The sequence below is a fragment of the Triturus cristatus genome, chromosome 6 (assembly GCF_964204655.1).
Source record: "Triturus cristatus chromosome 6, aTriCri1.1, whole genome shotgun sequence".
NCBI lineage: Eukaryota > Metazoa > Chordata > Amphibia > Caudata > Salamandridae > Triturus > Triturus cristatus.
Window position 1 is genome coordinate 520,687,416 of NC_140589.1, and position 15,115 is coordinate 520,702,530.

The 15,115-nt window shown below is 47.9% G+C and overlaps 1 protein-coding gene across 1 annotated transcript in view; it reads left to right on the forward strand.

Moving 5' to 3' along the window:
• The window catches only part of LOC146817360 (CD109 antigen-like), a 1,044,213-nt gene extending 1,031,011 nt beyond the window's left edge, over positions 1–13,202 (forward strand). The window contains exon 33 of the mRNA XM_085610952.1: positions 7,726–13,202. Within this exon, the coding sequence (XP_085467078.1) occupies positions 7,726–7,946 (221 nt within the window). The 3' untranslated portion in view covers positions 7,947–13,202. The remainder of the gene's footprint in view (positions 1–7,725) is intronic.
• Positions 13,203–15,115: the final 1,913 nt, after the last annotated feature.

A 15,115-nucleotide genomic window follows, 5' to 3' on the forward strand; every position in this document is an offset into this window, starting at 1 on the left:
TTTGGAGGACTCAAAATTCTGAAATGTTTATGTATAGGCCTGGATGGAATTTTGCATCTTTTGACGTGATGTACAAACTTTGACAAAAACAATGAAATAAAATGGATGAATTTGGACATACTATGATTGATGGGTACTAATTTGCATACCAATGCTTATACGGCTGTGCAACTCGAAGTTGACCCACAAACCGCGAGTCACTATTTTCTCAAGTCTCCAACGTCAACATCCAATCCAATGGTCTGGGGACACGGTTCCCTACCTGGGGATCCTCTTGGCGCCCACTTTGCAATCTACGGCATCAGTTACCTATGCCAAGCTGCAATCCCAGGTCCGCTCTGGCTTACAGCGGTGGAGGCATTACCCGATTTTTGGCTTGAACGGATAGCCCCTATCAAAATGACAGACCTGCCCAAAATATTGTATTTTTTTCAGACCCTTCCCCTACAGCCGCCCACTGGCTGGCTACATTGCGTGCAAGCCAAACTCTCCTCCTTTATCTGGCAAGGTCGCAAACCGCGAATGAAGAGACTAGTTAGCACCCTCCCACCTGACGAAGGCGGACTTGGGATCCCAGATATCCAACTCTATTACAAAGCTGAACAGCTGCATCACCTGGTCGAGTGGAACCGCACTGAATCGGAGAAACATTGGTTGTTTCAGGACAGGGCAGAAGCGGGAACCTCCCTCATGAAAATTCCTTTCCTGAAGAAACTGCACAGACCCCCTAACCTTTATGCTTCCCAGGTCACACACACCACCTTAACAACATGGGACCAGACTAACAGGAGACATGGACTGACAACCTTCGCCTCCCCTCTCACTCCACTGTTCGACAATCCAGATTTTAGCCCGGGGATGGCCGAGACTGCCTTTCCACTTTGGAGGGCCACAGAATGCCGAGCACTGGGTCATTTGTTTGACATACTGGGGGTGCTTCCCTTTTCCCAGCTTAGGTCTGCTTATGGCCTTCCTAAGTCTGATCGACTCCGCTACCTGCAGGTACGACATTGGGCACTTCCCCCTGACGTTAGGCCACAGGCGCAGAGACACCTCACCCCCTATGAAAAATGGCTAATCACACACTTATCTGATAAGAAACTAATCTCGGATCTTTATAAGATGCTACTCACGCGTTATAAGCACACATACAATGCTGGTCGCGCATGGTGGGAGAGGGAACTGGGGCATACACTCAGCGGTAAAGAATGGGAGGGGGTGACCTACAGGGCCAGGCACACTGTTAGCAACAATTGGTCTCACTGAAACCCTCACCAAACTGGTCACTTAGTGGTTCTATAACCCGGAACGCATACATCGAGCAGTTACTACACAGAGCGCGGAGTACTGGAGGGGCTGCGTGGCACCAGGCACTCTGGTACATCTACTTTGGGAATGTCCCCACATGCAGCAGTACTGGTCTCAAATTTTGGACGAAATAGATAAGCACCTAGAAACAGAACTTCCCAGACTTCCTGCATATGTTCTTTTGGGTGTGCCAAACCCCTTGATCTACCCCCTCAAATCTGCAAGGGGCCACCAGATTGCAATAGCGTTGGGCTCGGCTATTCAAAACATCCTACTCCATTGGAAGACATCCTGGGTTCCCACGCACACTGGCTGGCTCCAACGTCTTTGGCACACAATGGGAATGAAACAGATATCTCTTACCCTAGCAGGGAAAGGCTCAAAGTTCGGGGAGCTCTGGCAACCACTTCTGGCCATCTTAAGTCAAGAGTTTCGGAAACTCACATGTCCCAGGTATTTACGCCTCTTGTGCCTCACTACACCTGATATTACAACCCTATAAGCTTTGCCATTGTTATCACCACTACACTTAGGTCCCACTTTTTGTCTGGCTGTGGACGGGGAGGAGGAAGGGTGAAGGGTGGGTGGGGAATTTGTTTATCTTTATTATTTTGCCTGTCAGTTTAATTGCCAAGCCATATCCTAGGGCTCCGTGTAGCCCATGTATCGCTTTTCAGTGCTTTGCACTTTATCCTTTGGCTGTATTCCTAATAAAAAGAGTTAAACCATAACAGCTGCAAACGAGTTGCAGAAGCGGAATACGCAGGTTCCAAACACACCTCCGGTAGCCCCCAGTGTTCCACCGCCTATATCAATCAATCAATCAATCATGGTATTTGTAAAGCGCTCTACTTACCCGTGAGGGTCTCAAGGCGCTGAGGGGGGGAGGGAGTAGCGCTACTGCTCGAAGAGCCAGGTCTTGAGGAGTCTTCTGAAGGCGAGTAAGTCTTCGGTCTGCCGTAGCTGGGTGGGTAGGGTGTTCCAGGTTTTGGTGGCGAGGTAGGAGAGGGATCTGCCGCCGGAGGTTGTTCGTTGGATGCGGGGGACGGCGGCGAGTGCGAGGCTGGCGGAGCGTAGCTGGCGGTTGGGGGTGTGGAAGCTGAGTCTGCTGTTCAGGTAGGCTGGTCCGGTGTCATGGAGTGCTTTGTGTGCGTGGGTGAGGAGTTTGAAGGTGATCCTCTTGTCGACGGGGAGCCAGTGTAGGGTTGTCAGGTGGGGGGTAATGTGGCTGCGGCGGGGGACGTTGACGATCAGTCGGGCGGAGGCATTTTGGATGCGCTGTAGTCGTCGTAGGTGTTTGGCTGGGATTCCGGCGTAGAGTGCGTTGCCGTAGTCCAGCCTGCTGCTGACGAGGGCCTGTGTCACCGTTCTTCTTGTTTCGGTCGGTATCCACTTGTAGATCCTGCGAAGCGTACGGAGGGTGTTGAAGCAGGAGGAGGAGACGGCGTTGACCTGTTTGGACATGGAGAGGGAGGAGTCGAGGATGAATCCTAGATTGCGTGCGTGGTCGGTGAGTTTCGGTGCTGTCCCGAGAGTGGTCGGCCACCATGAGTCGTCCCAGGCCGAGGGGTTGGGTCCGAGGATGAGGACCTCCATCTTATCCGAGTTCAGTTTCAGCCGGCTGCTCCTCATCCACTCGGCGATAGCCTTCATTCCGTCGTGGATGTTGGTTTTGGCGGTGCGCGGGTCCTTGGTGAGGGAGAGGATGAGCTGAGTGTCGTCGGCGTAGGAGATGATGTTGAGGTTGTGGTGGCGGGCCACTTGTGCGAGGGGGGCCATGTAGATGTTGAACAGCGTAGGGCTGAGGGAGGAGCCCTGGGGAATGCCGCAGATGATGTCGGTGGCTTTGGATCGGAAGGGTGGGAGGCGGACGGTCTGGGATCTGCCGGAGAAGAAGGATGTGGTCCAGTCGAGGGCCTTCTCTTGGATACCGGCTTCTTGGTGGTGTGTTTTTAGAGTGCGATGGCAGACCGCGTCGAAGGCGGCCGAGAGGTCTAGGAGGATGAGGGCTGATGTTTCGCCGTTGTCTAGTTGGCGCCTGATGTCATCTGTGGCGGAGATGAGGGCAGTCTCGGTGCTGTGGTTTAGTCTGATTCCGGATTGGGACGGATCCAGTCTGTTGTTGTCTTCGAGGTGGTGGGTCAGTTGCATTTTGACGATTTTCTCGATGACCTTCGCCGGGAACGGGAGTAGGGAGATCGGCCGGAAGTTCTTGAGGTCCTTGGGGTCCGCCTTGGGCTTCTTGAGGAGGGCGTTGATTTCGGCATGCTTCCAGCTTTCCAGGAATGTCGCTGTTTCGAAAGAGATGTTGATGACCTTCCGTAGTTAGGGGGCGATGGCTGCGTCTGCCTTGTTGAATATGTGGTGTGGGCATGGGTCTGTCGGAGATCCTGAGTGGATGGAGTTCATGACCTTGCGAGTCTCGTCGTCGCTGACGTTGGACCAGGAGGTAAGGCGGTTGGCGTTCGGAGGAGGGGTGGTGTCTGGCGTGGTCAGGTCGGTCGTGGTGTTGAAACTGTCGTGGATGTCAGCGATCTTGCGGTGGAAGAAGATGGCCAGTGAGTCGGACAGTTCCTGTGAGGGTGGGATGTCGTTGGTGTTGGCGCAGGGGTTGGATAGTTCTTTGACGATGCGGAAGAGCTCTTTGCTGTCGTGTGCGTTGTTATCCAGGCGGTCTTTGAAGGAGGACCTCTTGGCCGATCTGATGAGGTGGTGGTGTCTGCGGGTGGTGTCCTTGTGGGCTGCGTGGTTGTCCGGTGTACATTTGTGGAGCCATTTCTTCTCCAGTTTCCGGCATGCGCGCTTGGAGGCCAGGAGCTCGTCGGTGAACCAGGTGGCTCTCTTGCTGGCGTGGCTGTTGGGGGGTTTCTTCAGTGGGGTGAGGGTGTTGGCACAGTCGTCGATCCACTGTCTGAGGTTGCGGGCTGCGGCGTCTGGGTTGGTGGGGTTGGTGGGTGGGTTCTGGGAGAGGGTGGTGAGCAGCTGGTCTTCAGTGACTTTGCTCAAGCCGCGGCGAGGCAGCTGTTGGGTGCGGTGGTGCGTGGTTGGTTTTTTGAAGGTGAAGTGAATGCAGCAGTGGTCGGTCCAGTGGGGTTCGGTGGTGTGGTTGAGGGTGACGTGGGTGCTTGTGGAGAAGACGGCATCCAGCATGTGGCCGGCAGCGTGGGTGGGTGCAGTGACGAGGTTGGCGAGGTTGTTCTCGAGGTGGAAGTTCAGGTCCCCGAGGAGGATGTAGTCCGTGGAGGCGAGTTCATGGGTGCTGGCGAGGTCGGCGATGGTGTTGCTGAACTGGGTCCGGGGTCCGGGGTGTCTGTAGACGAGCGTTCCTCTGAGGGTGGTGTTGGGGTCGGTGTGGATCCGGAAGTGCAGGTGTTCGGCAGCGTTGAGGGTGTCGTCTGCGTGGGTGGTGACCTTGAGGGTCGACTTGTGGACGATGGCAATTCCTCCTCCGATGCCGTTGGCGCGGTCCCTGCGGGAGATCTTGTAGCCGTCTGGGATGGCAATGGCGATGTCTGGAGCAGAGGAGTCGTTCCACCACGTCTCGGTCAGGAAGGCTACGTCCGGGGCAGTGGCGTCGAGCAGGTCCCAGAGCTCGATGGCGTGTCTGCGTGCGGAGCGGGTGTTGAGGAGTATGCAGCGGAGGTGGTTGGGTCTGGTCCTTGATGGTTTGGTGGTTCTGTCGCAGGTGAAGCTGCAGCTGCGGCAGGAGAAGGGTCCGTGGATGCGTTTCAGGGCGGCCTGGTTGCAGCGTTGGTCTCGGCTGGTGTTGAGAGCGTGGAGGGAGTCGGCGTCGTAGCTGAGGCTGGGTATGGTGCGTGGGGAGTGCGGGGTCCAGGGGTTCTGGCGTGGGGCGTGGTCCAGGCGCGGACAGGCGCAGACGGGCTTGCAACTGGCGCGCCAGTGGTGCGCCCGCTGCGCGGCCGTGCAGCGTCCTGCATTAAGAAGGGAGGGAGGGAGGAGCAGCTGGGAGGCGAATGGGAGAGGGGCGGGGCCGCAGGGGATGCAGCGGCAGGAAAGGAATGTGGGGAGCACAGCAGAAGGAAACAGGCAACAAATACGATAAAAATGCGAGAAACAGTAAAGCAGCGCACAGAGAGAACAGGCAGCAAGTACAATAAAGATATGCAAAACAGTCAGTAAAGCAGCGCACAGAGAGAACAGACAACAAGTACAATAAAGATACGAAAAACAGTCAGTAAAGCAGCGCACAGAGAGAACAGGCAACAAATACAATAAAGATACGCAAAACAGTCAGTAAAGCAGCGCACAGAGAGAACAGGCACCAAGTACAATAAAGATACGAAAAACAGTCAGTAGAGCAGCGCACAGAGAAAACAGGCAACAAATACAATAAAAAGACGGGAGACAGGCAGCAGATCAGACCGAATACTTACCACCCACCGCTGGGCCACCAGGGATGAGGCGCAGACGGGAGCCTGCGGGTGGAGGAGGGCCTCGAACTCCCAGCAGCAGCGAGGGTCAGCAGCCAGAGGACACAGCCCCAGCAGGGAGCGCTGGGGCAGTGGGGGAAGCATCCTGGTCTGAGAACAGGTCAAGGTTCGCACCCTCGCCGCGCAGCATCCTGCATAAAGAAGGGGTGGAGGGAGGGAGGAGCAGTTGGGAGGCGGGTGGCAGGAGGCGAATGGGAGAGGAGGGGGGTGGGGCCGCAGGGGGCGCAGCGGCGGTAAAGGAATGCGGGGAGCACAGCAGAAGGAAACAGGCAACAAATACGATAAAAATGCGAGAAACAGTCAGTAAAGCAGCGCACAGGGAGAACAGGCACCAAGTACAATAAAGATACGAAAAACAGTCAGTAAAGCAGCGCACAGAGAGAACAGGAAACAAGTACAATAAAGATATGAAAAACAGTCAGTAAAGCAGCGCACAGAGAAAACAGGCAACAAATACAATAAGAAGACGGGAGCCAGGCAGCAGATCAGACCGAATACTTACCGCCCACCACTGGGCCACCAGGTATGAGGCGCAGGCGGGAGCCTGCGGGTGGAGGAGGGCCTCGAACTCCCAGCAGCAGCGAGGGGCAGCAGCTAGAGGACACAGCACCAGCAGGGAGCAATGGAGCGGTGGGGGGGAGTGTCCTGGCCTGAGAACAGGTCAAGGTTCGTGTTAAGGTTATGTGTAATTATATCCGCATTCGAGGCGTCCTGGACAGCACTCTGCGCTGACGAGGGTATGGAGCTCAGCCACAAGCAGCTATCTTAGCCTCGCGCTTGGCCACACCACCTTGTATTAATTATATTTAATTTAAAATGGCATCTTGTTTATTTGTATTTAAAAGATAATGTTACTGGGTGTATTGTGCTGAGACATGTACTCTTTAAAGTTAATTGTCCACCCCACAACTAACCTTGACTTTGTTACCTCAAGAAAGTAAAATGCTCAAATAGACGATTGACAATCCCGTGAACTTTCAGCCGTGTCTAGCTTATTTCCTGGTTGCAGTGCACGTTGTTTGAGTTTCCTTATTACAGGGCTCAGACTTTTCTTTGGGGGACGTAACCCGCACCAAATTAAAAACACTAACGTATTTGAAGAGAAATTCTTTGTTAGCTTTTCACCTGTGTTACTGATCTGCAAAGTTGCTGAAAGTAAGGGTACTGGAGGTGCTGCAATACCTCCAAAATAATCATGCTGGAATCCAGAAGGTGAATGAGCTATAAAGATGCCTTTAAATTTTGTTTTTATCTTATGACATTTGCTGTTCATACGAAGGCAATGGTCAAATGTCAGGCTATGTAGTCTGACAAATTGCTGCTTATTATTTTTACATGGAGATTGCTGTTTGCTTTTCTTTCTCCGACTACAAAGTGAGAGGATTTTGTAAAGTGCACAATGTGACAATCATGCTGGGGTACAGTAAGTGTGAAAGGAAAGGCTATAGGATGTCTGTTTTTTCATAACACACAACAACATTTAAATACCTGTAGATGAACTGTACAAATATTTCAAATTATATTAACATGAAAACAAAACAAGAGATTATACTTGGTGATGCACAGATGAGAAATATTCTCTAAGCCTCCAAACAGTGTCTATTGTTTGTGCCCTATAGAGTTTTATCACTAAATTGCATGTCTGTGCAAATTTCGTAGCAAGTTTAATTGAAATGTGCTGTCTATAAACGATGATGGGCTATCATACCATGCTTTAGTAATATATTTGTGACAGTGTGCTCCAAACTGTACCACCTTTACCACTCTCCTTATGAGTACTGCACTTATTCTTTGTAGGACGCTTGGATTTTTCACAATCCCTATGACTTCTCTGAAAAGATTTTCCAACATCACTGCTGCTCAGTGAGACGTCTTGATTCAGTATGATATGAGCCGTCAACATTAGAGTCTAGCTGTTGTTTGCCTTGTATTCTGCATTTTTTAATGTACGTATTTTATTTTTCAGGAACCAAAGTGACAAGATTGTACACTTCAAAGGTGCTGAAAGAAAGCTCATCATGTGATTTTTGTGGAGATGACTGCACGTCATGCAGGTCAAATGTTGTTACAGAAAATGGCAGTGGAAGCGATAGTGGAATTTCTAGCACAGCCTGTACTTTGTCACACAGTGTGCAGCTTAATTTTATTCTTCTTCCCTATCTTGTATACATGTGTACAATTGTATAACAATATTCTTCTATAATATGGTCACCGAAAATCGGGCATTATCAATGTTTAGAAAAAGCAGATTAATGAGACAGTTTAATTTAGGCACCACCCTAACAGTGATAACAATTGTATCTCACAACTAAAGAATATTGTTAAGTATTGAGAGAGTGTGCTAAGTGCTTTAACCTATATTTTAGATTTCTGATGGATACTTCTAACTGCAGATTCCTTGCCTTTTCAATAGCAGTGCTCTCGTGAGCTGGCAGGTGGTGTCATGAGGCACTATGAGCGCATTAGCTCTGTACCGCTAAAGTGATGGAGCAGAGCTGCATATAAGCCCCACCCCTGCCAACTGATGTAATTTCCTTTCTTTCCACACCTTCTGAAGCAGAGTCAGAGCTCAAGTCCTGACTTTTGTCGATCTTTGATAATTTACAAAACAGACAGTGTGCTATGGAACAATGTCTTCTCCAAAATCTACAGACTTCAACCAGTGCTGAGACAGCAGGAAGCATATGTCAGTTACTCACCCTCACAAACTGTGTCTTTGATAACAGGTAACTTGCCATGACTCTAAGCCATGAAACGTGTGCCCTCATGCACCCAAAGGTGATCCAGAACAAGGAGGTGAGGCTTTACATCACCAAACACAAGCAGAGGTCAAACTTAAAGCGCAGACCTCACACCCACACCAAGTCACAGGAATGGCCTCAGTGCAGTCACCAGGCTGTTCCTATGAATGATCCTCTTTTCACTTGAAGTCTTCAGGTGAGTCGAAGTCCAAGCACAAACACGAAAATGCACAGCAGGACTCGATCTCATCCTGCCACGATAGCACGAAAGAGAAGGTGCAAGCCTGTCAAGATGAACATTGCATCCCTTTGGAGTCCCCAGTTCCAAAACAGATCCCTCAGCCGGCATGCCTCAAGTTCCCTAGTTCATCGTTAACCCCGTAGCAGATAGCAGCATTCAAGGAGGCACTGCTTCAACAAATCTTTGGTGTAATTCAGACTCCCTCTGGTGTGCCTTCAGGCCCATGGTGCCAGACTGCAGTACAGGCCACAAGATCCACAATGGTTCCTGTTGCTTCGAAACTGACCTCACCAGAGCCGATAGAATGTCCAGTGTCAGTGTCCAGCATGAACAATGTTGCTATGAAATTACAAAAGGGAAACCAGTTATTGAAGGGCCTGACTATAACCCAGCACTTTTACGACAACACAACTACTAGCAGACTCTCCGTTCTCTTTTTGGCTTTGATTCTGACCTTATACAAGAACACATAGGATCCCTCTGGACATTGATGAGGAGGGGGATGGGCTATTCCTTCTACACTATACTGATAATGCACTTTAATTGGATTTCTAAAATACGAGTGGGCTTTACACCTCCCCAGAAATTAAACTTGAGTCGCCGCATGGGCCACCAATGGAGAAAAAAATGCCTTGTTTGCAGTGGTGATCCGGGTCAGAAGCTGAGGTGCTATATGTGCAATTGCCGTACATTTGGACAATGCCAAACATTCTGACAGAAATTCTCCAACCAGGGCCAAAGTTGTCAGAACCTTTAGTACTATATAATGATGCCCTCACAAATTCCTTGATGGCTACATGGTCCAAGCCTTGTTCTTGCCCGCAAGTCAGCCAGCCAGTAGCCAGGCTAAATAGACCTGCAGTCGGTGATCCAGACTTCCTAAGCAAGCACCCTACACCTGTGTGCCTTCTTGCACAGTCTTCAACTAGGAATCCCAATCCTAATTCCTTTATGAACAATCCTGGAGATAGGGAATCCAAAAGGTGTGACACATTTGGTAAAAGAAGATTTGGCCCTTGGATCAATAAATGCAGTTTGTTTACTTGGCAGTTAAAAGTATGTGCTTTGGTACATAGCCCGCAAGATCTTGCAGATGATTGCAGATGGCCTCAGAGCTTCTCTGGCTCAGGTGATACATGATGGACAAAATGCAGCTAGATTTGTAATCTGTGGTGGCATGTGCGTTACAGATTCCATTGGCAGGTCTTTTGACTCAGTGTTGTGCTTAAAATGTGCACATGGATGAGGATGACTAGATTACTAGATTTTCTGGTGATGTGCAAGCATCCTAAATAAATAGGATCCAGTGTCTAGTATTCAGTGAAAAAAGGACTCTGTACTGGAAAGATTTAAAGACATTCAGCAAAACAATTTCCCCAACAATTCAGAAAATTCAGAGGCTTTTCTAGAGGGCTAGCCTACAGGGAGTGTCAACCTTTCCTAGCAGTGGTACAGCAGACAATCTGGTACTTTGGTTCCATGGAATTAACACCGGCAGACACAGCACAGGGCCACAGCCAAACTGGTGCACTGATGCCCTATCATTAAGTTCCTACTCTTCTACTGCAGCGGTTATCAAGCTGGTTTAGTTTCTCTTCAATGACTCATGCCATGCTGTTGGAAGCCAGATTTTCATGTTTCGTTCCTAGCTGGAGATCCGTTACATCAGATAAATGGGTTTTACACATCATTCAAATTGGCTATGCTGTACCCTTTGTTTCTCCCCCCTCCCATCTTCCCCCACCCCCCCCACACCAGGTTACATTTTGGCAGAGAACTTGAAGACCCTAACACAGGATCTTTTATATTTCAAGGGTGTCATAAAATGGGTACAGGACTATGGGAAAGATAATGGAAGCTACATCCTTGTCTTGAAAAAGGATGAGGGACATATGCATATACTGTACCATCGCCCATTGAAAGCCTTCATGTGAAAGGGCAAATTCAACATGCTAACACTGGCTCAAATTCTATCTGCTTTGGGCCCGGGAGAATGGATATTGTTATTCGATTTTCAGGATGCGTATATTCATATAACCATCCTTCAGTCTAATAGGAATTATCTGCATTTTGTGCTCCCCTTCAGGCTCACTTGACCCCTGTGGTGTTCAAAAAAGTGAGGGTGGTGCCCATCTTCGGAAGTTGGGAGTACATGTATTGAGGGTCAGACTGGCCTATATGACAATCAGCCCGATTGGTTGGTCTCACAGATCAGTGTGTAGGCTGTTTTTGTCGCAGTTTGTTAATCCTGTTTTATAGCCAAGCAGGCCAGTTTTCACAGTTGATTTCTCTGATAATAAAACAAACATTGCCTGCAGCAAACAAAAATGCTTGGAGTCTCCCATAACTTTTAAAATACTCAGACAGCGTTTCTTTACAAGTTCAAAAGTGGCCTAATTTGAAAATGTGGACCACCTTTTTAGCTATCTGGTATTTATTTTGTTCCCCGGGCCTATTTTTCCTCCAGTCCGACCCTGCATGCACTCCCGTACCTGAATGACTGGCTGCTGAAGGCAGGCTTGCAATAGGGAGTCATGTAACATGTTAAGGCGACGACCAACCTCTTCACATCATTGAGGATCTCCATCAATGAGCCAAAGTCACATCTGAAAATCTAGTAGGATTCCATTCATTAAAGAGGAACTGCACATTAAGACAGCACATTCTTGACAACTATATCCAGCAGTACGGCACTTTGCCTGCTCGGTTCTGCTGATTTTTTTTATTTGAGTCTACTCTGTAGACCCGCCACCTTTGGTAGGTACTGCTTTGGTACCTATTCAAAAGGTGAAAAATCTGTGGTTAGAAGTATCCCTCAAAAGGCCATTACCCATATTTATAATTTTTTCATGCAGCACAGTGCACCAAGCCACTTTGGTGCGCTGAGTGAATGGGAAAGGGCAGGAATGTGCCATACTTAACATTATACAGTACATTCCTTCCCTATCGCTGGCGCACTGTTGCCTGCTTAGTACCAACTCAGGCACCCTTGAATCATGATGAAGGGTCCCTGGGTTGTAGGCAGGATTGTTTTTGAGCAGGAACGGACACATTAATGAACAAAAACAATTCTCAGAGGCATTTTTCTCTTTCTACATGTGCTGCAGAATACAGCACACAAAGAAAGAGGAAATAATAAGAAGAAATCTCCCCTGTATGTCTCACTTGGGGATGCATTGCATTTTTACCCATTCTCAGGTGTATCACTCATGGTAAATATGGGAATGCGCCAAAATCCATGGGTTGATGCGCGGGGAACAACCACGCACCACCCATGGAACTCCTCACTGGAGCAGAATAACACATGCCAATGATTTGCGCTGCCTTGCGTTACTCCAGATATATCAGGCCATGCATTGTGGCCTTGCATGGCTTGATAAATCTCACTTAAGTTTTGCATCACCTTATGTGGTGCAAGGGCGATGCAAATCCTTGTTAAATCTGGTCAAACACTTGTTTTGTAACAAAAAAGCTGATAGTGAGTTTGTCACTGGGAGGAGAGGAAGCGACCGGAAGGATGATTCATGGGAAGAACCGTCTGGACCACAGAATATCAACGCTGTAACTTTTCAAGGTTTAATGTCTGAAAGCCTATTTTGCTCCTATGAGAAAATGGAGAGTTTGTTTATTCCTAGGAGTTTGCTGATATTCTATTGGAGGATGAAGAAGATGAAAGAAAATTATTTTGCAAGATTGAATTTGTTTGTTGATATTAGTGCATGTTCATAGAGTAGCTCAGTAGTGGCCCTTTGGAGGGAGTTCCATGGGGAAGTGAGGCGGGGTCGGGGAGAGGCAGGGTGGAGGGTAGTAAACACCGGAATATAAATAAATAAAACAAATTTTGTTGTGCGCGCTGCATCGCAAAATGCGAAGCAGGGCGAGCAACGAAATTAGTTTTATTCATTTAAATGTGTACTTACCTCCGTTCATCCATATTCCGGTGTTTACTACACCTCACCCTGCCCCTCCCCCGCCCCGCCTCACCGCCCCACGGAACTCCCTTCAAGGGCCGCTACTGGAGTAGCTCGCTGGATTGTGGATTCCTTCCCCAACATTCTGGAAGAAGACTCAATGAGTTTCTTAGACTTTTCTACACAAGCGGTTATTTAGCTTATTTCTGTTATGTCTGCTGATTTATGAATAAATGTTTTCCATTCTGAAATGCAAAGGCGTTATGCTTGTGCATTGAATCTCTCTTCAGAATTCCTTATTGGGTATTCGAAATGACACCTTTTCTCTCTATAGCCCAAATGAATTTAGATTTGAAGATTTCCTTTATGGAACACGCTTGCTGTATTATTACTATATTAACTGTGAATCTAATAAGCATTTTCTTCTATTTTATAATCAATATCAATTGATGGATTATATTTACTTTTAATGATGAAATTTAAAGATTAAAACCTAATGGATAAACTGATGAAAGACTAAATAATTGAAAATAAAAACTATTTTAACTCACACTAACTCTCTTTATTGACTGAACAAAAAGTCTTTAATGATTTATTGTTATGTAGATGATTGCTCCTTATTTCTCTTTGTTGACTAGCAAAGGTCCATACGTCCAGTGGCGAGGATTATTTAATGATTGTATCCGAAGACTGAGATACAGAAAACACTGCTCCATCACTAAGCGATTGCGGTATGACAATCTTCTGCTTTATGATAATCTATAAAAGTGACTGGAGAATTACTGAGCGTTATCCACATGCTAACTGGATCCAACAAGTAAACCCCACATTAACATTCTAGAGTGAGCCTTACTATTAACTCATGGTACTCACTGAAAGCCAAAGCCTAAAAAGAATGCGTTAGGCATTTCTATAAGCTCTCAGTTATATCTTGTTGCTGTGGTTCCAAGAACAACAGGCTTTATTTGTCACAAGGACTGAACACTGCATGGTCCAGAGATCTCGACTGACTCATAGCAGGCAGAATTTCCTCAAACTGAGCTGCCTCATTTGACTACCCTCCAGAAGAAGTGCCACTCCCTTGTGTTCAAGACACACAGTTTTACTCCACCAGAGGTAAAACCAACAGTGTGGCCCTTTTATTTCGAAATTGTTGCGAGGTTTCTTTAGTGCACACACTGTTATCAACGTACCCATTGACAAACATTACCATTTACGACTTTCAGACCTTTACACGTGAGATGAACATCTTTTAAAATCAGCGTTTCCATGGCGTGCAAAGGTGACAAACATGATGCAACTAGCGTCTGTCTCAATGTAACACCAGAACTGATTAAGATTTATGAAACTAAACACATCACCAAAGGATACAACCTGGATCATTCTTAAGTTCGGTCCACAGGGCAGAACTTGCAGTATGTGTGTTAATCCAGAGCTCCGATGATCAGTTGCCAGCTGGTGCTGACTGTCCTGACGACTCAAATGGACAAAAGTTTGAGTCCCTCTTGAGGAATGGGTTGTTCCAGTGCATGATGCTAAGTAGAGCAATGCTCTCAGGTAAATGTCTAGCGTTCTACACGTTTACACCACAAATGTGTTCCTCCTTGGTTCTTCCTCAAGTTAGACTGGCTGATCAATTCTGCATAACTGTACCTGAGGCAATGGCAGGCAGTGTAGAGTTGGTTAATCAAGACATACCAAGAGATATTAAAGCCCTTTTCCTCCCAAAGTAGTTATAGAGGTGGCACATTAATATTAATGTCTTTCTTTGCTACACTAGTAGCCATTCAGAGGTGTGTTGCTGCAAGCAGAGTAAGCAGTGACCCCAGTTATAATAGCACTAAAACCACAATGACACACAATGTAGCAAGAACCTAACCGCCTGTGGCAACGGAGTATGGGAAACAACACTGCCTAGGTGAGGGCCATGCCATCTGATCGCATCTGAAGTACTAGAATGACATGAGCAATGGGACAGGGTCACAAAAGGGCCAACTACTTAGAGGAATGAGTCCCTGCACAATAGCCATGACTAGTGTGCAATGGTTGACTATGGCAGGCATGAGTAAGGAGGAACCATATTGAGTAATTAGCAAATGGCTGCATTCTGTAGACGCCTCCTAGCAGCAAAGCCCTTTCACTGGAATGGAGACAAAGCATACAGGACGCACAGTAGCAACATTTACCCCTAGCTGTCAGCGTGCGGGGAGGGGGCTTGGTGAGCAGGCTCACTGCATGAACACATGTAGGTTCTTGAGGCTGCTATGAAGATGAATTGCAATAATACATGAAGGTATTTATTTACATTTTACTTAGCTGACCTGGTGCTGCATGAGCAAATGAGAAAGCATAGGCGCATTCAGATGGTGCACTGCTGTACTATAGCCAAGCTGCCCTGCAACCCACAAAGCACTCTGCCAAAGGTACCAAGATCTGCACCCCGCTTCTCTGAGAACCATAGAA